Source organism: Lissotriton vulgaris, chromosome 11, assembly GCF_964263255.1.
Source record: "Lissotriton vulgaris chromosome 11, aLisVul1.2, whole genome shotgun sequence".
Classification (NCBI taxonomy): domain Eukaryota; kingdom Metazoa; phylum Chordata; class Amphibia; order Caudata; family Salamandridae; genus Lissotriton; species Lissotriton vulgaris.
Genome location: NC_141699.1, coordinates 773,612,293 through 773,625,315, shown reverse-complemented (window position 1 = coordinate 773,625,315; position 13,023 = coordinate 773,612,293). Strand labels below are relative to the sequence as shown.

General features: G+C 44.0%; 1 protein-coding gene across 9 annotated transcripts in view; it reads right to left on the bottom strand.

The window, feature by feature from the left end:
• DOCK10 (dedicator of cytokinesis 10) overlaps positions 1-13,023 on the bottom strand; it is a 1,740,483-nt gene that overhangs the window by 1,187,078 nt on the left and 540,382 nt on the right. For all 9 annotated transcript variants that reach the window (XM_086943899.1, XM_086943900.1, XM_086943901.1 and 6 more), the window contains exon 3: positions 5,146-5,235. In XM_086943899.1, the coding sequence (XP_086800025.1) occupies positions 5,146-5,235 (90 nt within the window). The remainder of the gene's footprint in view (positions 1-5,145; positions 5,236-13,023) is intronic.

The window sequence follows — 13,023 nt, the reverse complement described above, 5'->3', positions numbered from 1 at the left end:
CATCATACATTTTCAACAAAAAGTGCTAGCCTAAATTCTAAATTAATATTTGAAACAATCAAAATTAGGATCTGAGTTTGAAATACAAGATATATACATACCATGATGGTAAAGAAGTGCGTCCAAGACTTTGTAGGTAATATTGACTGCATGAATACTGGTGGAGTGGCAAACATTTAACACTCCTTCCATTGGTAAAATGTACCTTTCATAAAAACATGCCCGGAAGATAAATGAACAGATCCTGGCTCTAGGGCAGGGGTCTTCAAACTGTGGGGCGCGACCCCCAGGGGGGCCGTGGAGCGATGCAAAGGGGGTCGCGCCTTCACAGTGTCACTTCTGCCCTAGCCTCCAGGGCTTCAGCCCCCCTCCTCCCCCATCCTGTGTCTCAGCCCGGACTGCTGCAGTGCAGCTCGTGCTCCTGGGGCCTCGGCTGGGCAGTGTCTGGAGTCTTATCTCCGAGTTTTTCACAGGTCTTTAAAGACCATTAGCATATTTACATGCCTTTGTTAACTGATTACCAAAGCTTAGTTTTTTATGGTTCCAGTACCCCATGGCCCCCCACTCTGCCTATTCCTTACATTTGTATTTTTACACTTACTGCTGTAGTGTGAGAATGCATTTAATGTAAAAAAATATAAAGTTGTGTTGCCAAAAGAAGCATGCCTGCTATGTGTTGTTTAAAGATCCTGCAGAGACCTGCTCTTGACACTAAATTGAGTTATAAATAAAAAAGTATGTATTAATTAGTGATGTGACTTTTCTGTCTTTATTTTCTTTAATTATTAGTCATGAATCATTGAGGCATCCCTAGCTAACAATTAAAAGTGCTTTCTATTTATAAGTGCAAAAAATACAGCTGTAGGTGATAATGAGCTGGTAACCCTAATCCTTAGACTGGAAGTTTGTTGCAGGATCAGCACATTATTTATTTCCTCCACCCTCAAACCCTGATTAATGCCATTATAGCAATAGTTGAACCCTACGCTTCAAGTTTCTGGGAATGCACCCTGCTTTCAAACTACTCACTTCTCATTCTCGCCTTCACTTTCACGTTCACCCTGCACTCCCAGCGATCACAATGCACTTGAGGAAATAGAAATTTTACGTGGCCAATGTGTCCCCTGCATGTACCCTATGTATGTTCATGTCACCCATGCACTTCCCCTCTCATGCCTGCAATAATAATGCCTCTGCATTTCCGTCCAATATTAGAATGTCAGTTACCAAACCTTCCATGAAAGAAACGTTAATTCTGCACTGAGGCCTATGTTGCCAATGTATTTGCATGGTGCACGTTTAAAAGTCGAGATGAACCCGTTTTGTGGCTCAGCCGAGTCAGGACCCGAATTCAGGCTCCATGCCTCCTGACACTCTGAAAGCTGCAGTTTAGTTATGTATCCCTGACCTCTCACATACTTCCTGCTCAGCCGAGAGGTGCTCAGCCCGGCCTGCCAAGACAGTATTTTGCTTACAGTTATCTGCTCTGCTCCACAGAAACACATTCCTGCTTAGTGAAGAAGGTAAACATAACCCGCCTGCAGAAGATAGGGCCTAGCCTTTCTGTCTCCATTTAAGTGATTTACAGAACTTGCATCCATAGAAGGCCCATGGCCCCCGCGCAAGGCACGAAGAAATATATGCACACACTGGCATTTAGTGATGAGCAACCTTTGCTCAAGCGACCTTTACTTCAGACCATACATCCTCCAAACTCAAGATATTAGATAATACCAGACGTGCAGGTCGTCCTGACACTCAAGGCTTCTCTACTAGAACGAAAGTCAGCTCCCCCCAGCTTCCCCCAGTTACACGTCAAATCCACGTCATGACCAAGTGGCGCACACAAGTAGGGTAAAGGTTCCAGCTGACCATGCAGACCCCCTCCATGTATCCGCCCACCTATGACACACCTATGACTCCTCAAGTGAACGCCCACGTGTACGCCTTCTTACACGCCCTTTTCACGCCCATGTGCTCTTATCTCTCTTTCACTTGCTCCGCCTGGAGCGCTCCGCCTTCTCTATGCAAGTTAATGTATGTTTTAACGTATAAATAATGTACTCTGTGAATAAAGTTCAGATGACGATCCTTCCTGAACCTTAGTGGTGATGGAACCCGATTCTCCCTTAACTCGAGTTACTGAAATAAAGCCCTTCTGAATCAGACACCACGGACTCTGCCTCTCATTATATGCATGACCTTTTGTTTAAGTATAGAAATTCCGACAGGGTAATTATTTTATTTACCACACACTCCTACTGATCACCATGCACTCACACTGATCACCATGCACTCACCCTGATCACCATGCACTCACACTGATCACCATGCACTCACACTGATCACCATGCACTCATAGCGATCACCATGCACTCATAGCGATCACAATGCACTCACACTGATCACAATGCAGTCACAACATTCACCCGCTCACCCTGCACTCACAGCGATCACAATGCACTAACACTGATCACAATGCAGTCACAACATTCACCCGCTCACCCTGCACTCACAGCGATCACAATGCACTCACACTGATCACAATGCACTCACACTGATCACCATGCACTCACACTGATCACCATGCACTCACACCGATCACCATGCACTCACACTGATCACCATGCACTCACACTAATCACCATGCACTCACACTAATCACCATGCACTCACACTGATCCCCATGCACTCACACTATTCACCCGCTCACCCTGCACTCACAGTGATCACAATGCACTCACACTGATTACAATGCACTCACAACATTCACCCGCTCACCCTGCACTCACAGCGATCACAATGCACTCACACTGATCACAATGCACTCACACTGATCACAATGCACTCACACTGATCACCATGCACTCACACTGAACACAATGTACTCACACTGATCACAATGCACTCACACTGAACACAATGTACTCACACTGATCACAATGCACTCACACTGATCACCATGCACTCACACTGATCACCATGCACTCACACTGATCACCATGCACTCACAACATTCACCCGCTCACCCTGCTCTCACAGTGATCACTCTGCACTAAAACTTTGCTTGCATTGTTCACTCAGTACCTCACCCTGCAGTCACACGAGCAGACTTCTCACCCTGCACTCATGTGACACTCCACTCACCTGTCCCCCCCTTACTGCTCAATCTGTAGCTCACTCAAACAAGGCCATCACTAACCATGCACTAATTCGTCCCACTATGCACTTACAGCCGAACCCAAATTCATATGGTCACCTCACTCACCCTGCAGTCACTCCTTTTACCATACTCTCACACTGTTGCATTGCTCACCATGCAGTCACATGGGCACTCTTGTCACCCACACAGTGCAGAAGGTTAAAGTGCCTGGTACAAAGAAGATGTACCATGCACATCAGAGAACTAAGTGTGAGTAAACTATGAGTAGCGCTATAAAAAAATTCAATGTTTGTCAGACAGGTGCTATAGAGAGATGAGGTGTATTGTTGGTGAGTGGTAGTGAGGGAATTCACGGAGAAGGTGGGAAGACTGTTGCACCGTGTGCGACCAGTGCTTGGACAATCCCTGGCTGGGAGTGTTAACCCCCCCACCCGAAGTTCGGGTCTAGTGGATGCCCTGGTTCTGCCTATTATTTATATTTGTAGTGCGCTACTGTTACCAAAAGGTGTCCTGGGGCTAATAACCATCTGCCTGTAATGTGAGAGAGGGATCCGGGGTTGGGAGAGGAGAGAAGAGAGGGATGGAAGGAAGGGGGTGAGAGGAAAGGGGCATGGGTAAACTGCTTAACTCTGCACAAGACCACCACGGTTTGAATGCGCCCTTGCTGCTCCCGGCCATGGCCAGGTGAGCTTCTAATTTGGCAGCGCGTATTCCAGCGGATTGGGAGGCCCTTCACAGAGGTTGACTAGACATCTTTCTGATGTTAATTGCTGTATTTTGGTTATAAACTGGTACTGACAGGGTGAAATCTTTCCTCAGTATTACTGTGTTAAAAAAATTCTAAATAATAAAGCAATGCTATCCCAAAATACGCAGCATCACAGAACATTATTTACATTTTCTACTCACACAATTTAGTGAAGCCTGTTGCATAATTTGGTCCTCACCTTCCTCATAACCTAGAGGTTTAGAAATTTTTGTCAGGAGGAGGTCCTTATGCTAGAAAATGTTGAGAGGGGGGTCTCGGCAACCAAAAGTTTGAAGACCTCTGCTCTAGGGTCTAGAGCATTAGTCTTCAAAATTTGTAATGCTGCCCCCCCCCCTGTAAAAGAATGAAATCCTTGCCCCTCCCATTTTTTCACAATTCTTCTTCGAAATTGGCATGTTTAATATGTCTAAACATATTTAACTATATTGCACATAAGCTCTGTTACCCCTTTTTTACACATACTCCTATTCAGGATATAAATGACAAACGTTAGTGGTGCCCCATTACAATGTTGCTTACTCTGCCGCTCATCTTTTTAACACTTAAAACTAAGCATGATGCTTCTCTTGGCCAGAGACTGCTCCGCCCCTCCCACCCCCACGAGACTATTTAAGTCCCCCCCCAGGGGGCCTGCCCCCAGTTTGAAGACCTCTGGTATCGAGGGTGCAACTGATTGTGCTCATGTTTACCTAACACATGGCCTTGAGAGGTGGCGGGAGGTTAGGTCCTAGAGTCCCTGCGAGGAACACCACCCACCCTCATGTTGCCTCCACGATCTCCTTCAAAGCACATGGCAACACACCCTCCTGGTGCCGTGCTTAGCACGGCTTCTCCATGACGGGTGTCCTGTATGCTCTGCTGTGCATGTATACACTGCAACAGTGTAACATTTTGGGCTATTCAGCAGACTACCATGATGTTTCGGTCATATGGCGTGTAGGACCAGTCTGCGCACTGCAGAGGTGTTTATGCACACAAAAACTGGATCCTGCTTCTCACTGTGTAACATAGCACAGAGATGTTTAATACATATGAAAAGTGATGACTGCATGCATTGAAGGAAACAAGATCCGGTCCATGGTGGAAGCAGCTTGTCAACGATTCCAAAGGCAATCAGAAAAGCAGAGATGATGAAACCAAAGGGCACTATAAAAGGTGCATTTTAGCATTTAGTAAAATATCCTGAAAGATAGACACAAATGGGATTTTTTACCTCTCTCACTAGCAGGTGTTCTGAATTCTGCTCAGCATCTTCAGGCACAGTGGAGTACATAGTTCGTGTTCCCCAAGGGATTGTGGTGACCTGTCAAAAATGAAAGTGCGAAATTAAGCGAATTTTTATCTGAAATCAAACACCTCTTTTGAAATATAATATTTACAACTTGCTGGAACATAAGGGACAGAGGGGCAGTTAATATCAATGCGGTCTGACTGTAATATAAAACATTCTACTTGATCTGACTGAGCCTGCTTTTAATATGATCCCAAACACATGGTTCTTTTGATTTCCTCTGGCACACTGTCAATTCTTCCGCCTCCTCATTTAGATATTCATATGTATGCAGTGCTCCATACAGTTTCCCGCCAGAGATTACCAGTGAGAACGGGATACAGTCTTGTCTGACTGACGGCATAATTACTTTGTGAGAGAAGTAGTTACGTCGACATATTGTGTGACCTGCAGGCAAAAAGTTTAAATATTGTCAAGGCGAAAACCGATTTAATAAATTACACTGAGTAACTAACGGCCACATGCATCAAAGTTAGCATTTGCGATTTCTTAATTGGGTAAAATTAAGGAATCGCAATTAAGAAATCGCAAATTGCTATGCATCAAAAATTCGCATTTTTATTTGCGATTTCTAAAAATTCCTTAATTGCGATTCACAATTTGCGAATCGCAATTAAGGAATCCCTTCCCTTTGATTCCTATGGGCCAAGAGGCCCGTAGGAATGAATGGAAAGGCATTCACAAATTGCGATTAGCATTTTGCGAATAGCAATTTGTGAATGCATTTTCAAGGGTGCAGAGGGGGGTCCAAAGGACCCCCCCTGCACCCCTGAAATGTAACTTTAAGTGCAAGTTTCACACACACATGTCCCAAGGATATGTGTGTGTGTAACATGAAACTTTTAAAAATGCATTTTTGTGCATTTTTGAAAGTTTTCGCAAATTAGCATGAAGGTCAACTTCATGCTAATTTACCCCTTCCTATTTGGGAATTTGCAAATTAGAAATGTTCATGCATTGCATTTAAGAAATCTCAAATTGTGATTTCTTAAATGCAATCGCAATTTTAGAAATCGCAATATGGTTGCGATTCCTAAAATTGCGAAAAGCATGATGCATCCCAAATTTGAGAATTGCTTTCGCAAACGGCCGAAAATTGCGATTCGCACCGTTTGCGAATGCAATTCTCAATGATGCATGTGGGTCATTATGCATCTACTTTGCTATGTAGTTTACTCCTCCTATCCTGGAGATATTTATTCCAGTATATTGTTAATGTTAGCCAATGTACACTTCCTGCTCAGCCAGTGTTTTTGTGCTGAGTGCTGCTTAGAATGTTGGTGATTGATGACGCACCTCGGAATGTTGGGAGCTGGGGTGCTGTGGAGCGACAGCTTAGAATGTGCTGAGCAGCAGACTGGCTACTCCTGGTGGAGCTTCTTGAAAGATCTTATCTGCATGATGTTATCTACAATAAAGACTTCTTGAAGGACATCCTTCCTGCGTGGACCATCATCACTACACTACACATTAATTGGGTAATATAACATAAACGTAAACATAAGCATGCCATACCAACACAACAAAAGCCGCCTCTTCACACAAAATAATATGTAGGCATCTATATAGATTGAAAAGCAATACAGGTTTGAGCTGCAAGTCGGACAGGGCGGTGTGCATCAGCAGAGCAAAGGATGATGTACAGGACGGGCACACGGTGATGCACTTGAGGGGTACCCAGGCGCTCTCCAGTTTAGTGGCACGCATTTGTGTGCAATGTGAAAGCACGGGGTGATGTGTTATGGGGCGCATGGGACGTACACTGTGGCCTCACTGTGAGGAAAAAAGATGACGTGGGGTAGTAGGGAGGCACAAGTTGATATCAGAGTGGCATAGGGTTGTTCCTTCCCAAGCATAACTCGCTCATCCAGTCCAGTTGCTTTCTTTACAATAAGGAACTTGTATTATAGCACAAGCATGTAAACAAAGACAGATACACTACTCACTCCTAACATTAAGAAAGCTATAAAATGGTGTTTTCAGCCTTTCTAATGCATTAGAGAGATTTTTAGAGAGTCAGAAAACTGTTTCTTGGTGGATCTCATCTCCAAAGCCATCTATTTAGTTAAATCACTAGTATGCACGGATATTGGCACGCTAAGGCGGAGGAGCGCGGCCCCACTGCACTCTGAGCAGTGCAAAAGGAAAAATAAAATGATTATAGTGCAACGTATTTATCATTTTATTTTTAGTGCAGAGCCAGGTTAGGGCTGGGGCTTGGCTGTCGTTAGAGGAAGGAGGAGTGGTTGGTGCACCATAAATGAGCATGACGGTTTGGCCGGCCGTCTTGGGCCAACCAAACTGACATGCACACTTAGCATTTCTTCACCTGGCTGTGTTACATAGCCAGGTGGAGAACAGTCCCAGTCACTCTCCGAGTGGCAAGCCAGGCCACTCAGACCTATCACAACGCTGATGTCATGCTGGTGACATCAGTCGGAGAGCCTGGGAGCCTCTGTGCTGCCCGGAGGTAAGAACAGAGGGAGGGTAGAGGAGAGGCGTCAACCAGCAGGTAAGTCTTCTTTTCTTTTTTTCCAACCACCCACCCACCACTATTGTTTCCTAGCAGCCACCACTGGAAATACTACCATACATGCACAACTGCCGAGGGCCTCATGTGATGTGTGAAACCTCAGACCTTCCTAGGATTTTTGGCTAGAAACATTTTGAATGCTAGGTTCTGAATAAAATAATTTTTCCCTAATTACAAGGTGAGGTAGAGTAAAAATCCTAGGTGAAAATACCTTTCTGCTCAATTGTAAATTTGGCCAGTGCCCTCGTATTTCACAGAAAATCTGGCCAGTAAAATTGCATTGCAAATAGGCTAGAGTGCAACCCAGTCTGTGTCCAGCCCTTAACTGACCCTCTACCAAGACGGCGTTGCTTGCAATGATCCTCCCTGCAAGGGGGCACTTCCCCCTTCCCTCGCCTAACCTCACACTTCCTCCTTTACCTTGCACTGACCACCTCACAGACATTTACCACCTGCTCAGAGGAAGTGGTAAAGGCTTGTTTTAAAACCCACTGCATTGGAAATTCAGTGTGGAATTCTGCCTGGCAGTATAAGTATGACAGTGATTCTACATTTCATTGAGTTTAACTTGTAAAATGTGTCTGTATGTGTAAAGGTATGAGCGGTAGGGGAAAGTCTGCCCACACGGTATCTCCACAATATATCCACCTAACTTGTAATTGTGGCCCTAGAATGGCAAAAATAAAACTATATGTACTACAAAGCAAAAAGCTGAGGCTAAACATTCAGAACTGGCTGACGGTGTCACGCGTGGCATTGGCCACCAGACAGTTATGAACATGGATAGATGGATGGAAAAATAATATATATACACATTTCGCCGTTTATGGTGGAAATTCTCCCTTTTTCAATTGCTTCATGAAAGTGTGTTCTGTTTTTTAGGTGTCCTCAATTCTGAACAAAAAAGAGCGGCTTAAGTAAACAATTTCAGGTATATTCATTTGTTGTGCAATTAATTCATAACCTTTTTGTAGCACCTGTTTATATTTCAATGCATTTCAGTGCAAAGAGGAAGCATCCCAATTGTTGTAGTGGGATGGCCAAAAGAAAACAGGACTTAATGAAACTCATTACCGTCTGGTAATGTACTGGCTGAATACAAAAGTTGATTTATTTTTGACAATGTGCAGAGATGTTTTAAGGCATGGGCAAAGTGGGAAGTTTCCCAGGGCCCTCACCTTACAAGGGCCCCCCTGGGAAAATCAACTTTCTCTGTCTAACCTCTGTCTACTTCTATATCAAAACATTTCTGCTTCTCTCTGCCTAACTCTACTTCTAACCCTGTCTCTTTTTGCTCAGGGTCATGTAAGGATTTTTGGGGCCCATTACACAACATTTGTCTTTAGACACTTTGTAGTAAGTGTTCATAAAACCACTTAGACTTGAAGCTTGAAAGTTGGTTTATTCTTCTCAAGAGAATAACAGCGACATCAGGAAAGGCAGGCATCAACTGCCAGAATGCTCACATTCCAATACAGAGCATAGAATGCCCACACAACAGTATTCTTTCTACAAGTGCCTGAGAGGCACAATACTCAGAACACTACATTATCCCCATTTCTCCCAAAACAAAAGTAGGAAAACAAGAAAAGGGAAACAAGAAAGAAAGAGAAAAAGAAAGAAAGAACAAAGTAAGAATGCTAGAAAGGGGAAACAGCAAACAAAAGTACGAGAAAACTACAAGGAAAAAACTGCAGAAAAAAGAACAAAAAAGATTACCTGAACCTGACAGGAATTTTACAAACTCTCAAACTCCTGCGAGGTTCTGGCACACAATTTACACCATTACACTTTCCATTCACCTTCCTGGCATTACATTAGAACCAGAAGTAGTCAAATAGTCATTACAGTCAACACCCTCATTTTTGACTTTAACAATTTTACAAATGTTCCACCAATTCTTGTTATTGACCTGCACAGCATTACCACAAACTCTGTCAACAACTAATGGTTCAGAGAATTTACTTCTTCCCTTGGTAACATGAACAGGATTTTTGATACGTACAACATCTCCAACACAAATGTTTTGAGGAAAAACCTTCTTTCTTTCATCAAAATAGACCTTCTGTCTTACTTGAGCCCCCAAAACTTTGTCCCTCACAAATCCATCAATACCATCCATAACATCCATTTTCACCCATTTCGACATCCAACCAGGACAAATTTTCGTAGAAGGTTTCCTCCCTCTTAGAAGTTCAAAAGGAGATACTCCAGTCGACAAATGTGCAGTAGTGCGTTAAAACCATAGCATGGAACGCAACGCATTCTCAACCACACACTTGCTAGCAATAGCCCACTGCACACAATTATTGAGTACCCGATTCATCCTTTCAACAAGGCCGTTTGCCTGAGGGTGATAGAAAGAACTCCTCTTGTGTATAACATCACCTTGTTTTAAAAAGAACTCAAATTCTGAACTCACGAACTGTACACCATTGTCAGTCATGACATAAGAAGGAAACCCTTCCCTCAGGAAAATATCTTTCAAAAAGAGAATCACTTTGGCTGAGGTTGGCTCACTGATAAACCAAATCTCTGGCCATTTGGAGTAATAGTGTATGGCAACAATAGCAAAACGTGAAGAAGATGGTAAAAGATTGAACGGGCCAACCAGAACAACACCAATCCTCTCCCACGCTCTCTCCGGAAACTGGATAGGTTCCAAAGGGGGTGTCCTTACCTTGTGACTTTTGTCAGAGGATTTACAAATAACACAGTTATCAATCAATGTGTCAACACAAACATCCATTTGCGGCCACCAAAACACATCCCTCAAAATACGTTTTGTGAAGGTTTTCCCTAAATGTCCTTCATGAGCACCATCAGTTAGACGTTTCCTCAAACTCTCTGGAGGTATAAGTCTTCCACATCTCAAAAGGATACCATCCTCTAAAATGAGCTTATACATCAAGGCATATTTAAACTGTTTTTGATTTACCCCATTTCAGAAACTTCGATTGGCATAATGCAGGTTTCAATTTGTAGAAACTGGGAAAGAAAATTCAAAGTCTTTCTGAACAAAGGCCCCCAAAATATGTCTTGCCCGGGGCCCAAAAATTCCTTAAGAGGACACTGAAAATGTATGCAAATATTGGTTTAGAGCATGTAAGTGTCTCTATTATTAACCACAGTCTGATTATTTCTCGTAAACCGCCGTATTGTGTTCAAGCTTTACTTTCATGCTGAAGTGGTTTTACAGATTTAACAACAAACAACTCAAATTTTGTAAATTACGAGGCAGGCATCATCAAATAAATGCATATTCTGGAATGTGTATTCATTGGAGCTGGAAGTAGGGGTGCAGAGGTGCTACAGCACCCCCAAAGTAACCATGCTGGAGTTCTGAAAGTGAAGGAGAACGAAAGCTTACTTTACCTGTTATTGTTATTTTGTTACATTTGCTGTGCGTTCCATAACAGAGATCAAATGTCAGTCTAGTCTTGTGACAAACTGCTGCTTATTCTTTAAACAGGGAGACTGATGATTTTGTACAGTGAACTGTATGACAATGTTGCTGGTATGAAAGGAAAGGCTGTAGGATGTATTTTTCTTCTAACAACAACATTTAGATAACTATAAATGAACTGTACAAATATTTCAAAGTAAATAAACAGGATAATACAACTAAAACATTTGTTTCTGATTCTCAAGTGTGATAGCAACAAATCAACACTTTACTTTGTGATGCTAAAATGACAAATATTTGCTGAAACCAAATTTCCACAAATCATTTCCAAACTATCTCGTTTTATCAGTAAAACTATATCAGCACCCAGGCGAAGTGAAGGTCGCAGACCAGTCTTCCTGTGGGGTGCTTTGTGGTCACAGGCACAGGACAGGGTGGGATAAGTTAGTTAAGGGGAAGGGGCGAGTAATTAAGGTGCTATATAGGTATCAGGGAGTGTGCGCCCAGCCTCTTCCTGACTCCTAACACCACCGGGAGGGAGCACGTTTAGGCAGGACATGATAGGATTTGAGGCGAAGGCCTGGTGTGTATCTGGCCTTTTTGGTGGATCGGGAGAGGTGGGCTGACAATTTGGCTATGCTGGCAGTGCGCCATACATTGGGAGCGGAAGGTAGGGCAGTCCTGCTCATGGCTGATATTCTTAACCAGGCCTCGGCCGGCATGCAGTGCTGAATACCCTCTGTGTCTTGTGGGGTTTGCCACTGCAATGGCCACCTGCATAGCAGAGCGGCAGGCTGGGAAGACCGTGGGGAGGCCACGGCAGAAGCACTAATCACTTGGTGGCCAGCTCGAAGCACAGAGTAGGGGTACATTTTTCAGGTCTGGGTGTAGGAGATGGTGTTGTGGAAGAGGAAAGGGTTCCTTTGAAGGGTGCTTCAGAGCCGACAGCAATGCCCAAACGGTTGTGTAGTGACACGACGGTAGAAGGTAAAGGGGTTCAGACAGACAACAATGATGGGCTTGGAGGGGCTGCTGGGGAGGATGGGACTGTGGAAGATAAGCACAAGAAAAGATTATCATACATGGGTTTGGCGATGTCCCTGTGGTCCCATCTATCTGACAAGACTAAGAATAGGATTTGGAAACACAAGTACCACAACGTTTTCCAACTACTACACAGGGAGATACAGGCGCACGAAGGGGCTAGAGAGGAGTGGGAGTTGACCACAAGGCACAGTGTCCCTACAAACATGGAGAATTGGGCGTTGGCATTTCTGATTTATGCCAGCATCTAATGTGAGTGACACACTGACAGGGTGATTGTGTTGCTCAAGTACGTGGACATTTTTCAAAAGGCCCAAATGCCCTTCCGGGGTTATGCCTGGCTTAGCTACATGAGGAATTCAGAGCAAGAGTGACCTCAATCCTTATAAGCCTTGGGGAAGGTAAATTCTGAATTTTGGATGCAGTGGATGTCGTTCACTCAATCCACGGGCTCTACGCATTCCGGAAGCCTTTTACGTATCATTTTTTTCAGCCCGCCTGCTCCACAGGGAGTCTGTTATGCTCAGAAGCCAAATGGACTATGCGTTGGGGCATGTTAGAACTTCAAAAAGGGGTTTTGCTCCCGACACTCATGCAAATTCCGCTACCTCCTCACACAGTGTTTCACACTGGTCAGCCCCGTGGAACAATGGAAGGCCTCTAGAGGACGGGTACAACAGGGCAGTCTGGGCCTAAGGGCCCCTACACATATTAAGGTGGAGGCCATGGTACCTTGGCATTCTATGTACTTGGACAGAAAATAGCTAGCTGAAGGTAGGGTGGCAAGCCCCTTCTTTGAGTTGCCCCTGAAGGATTT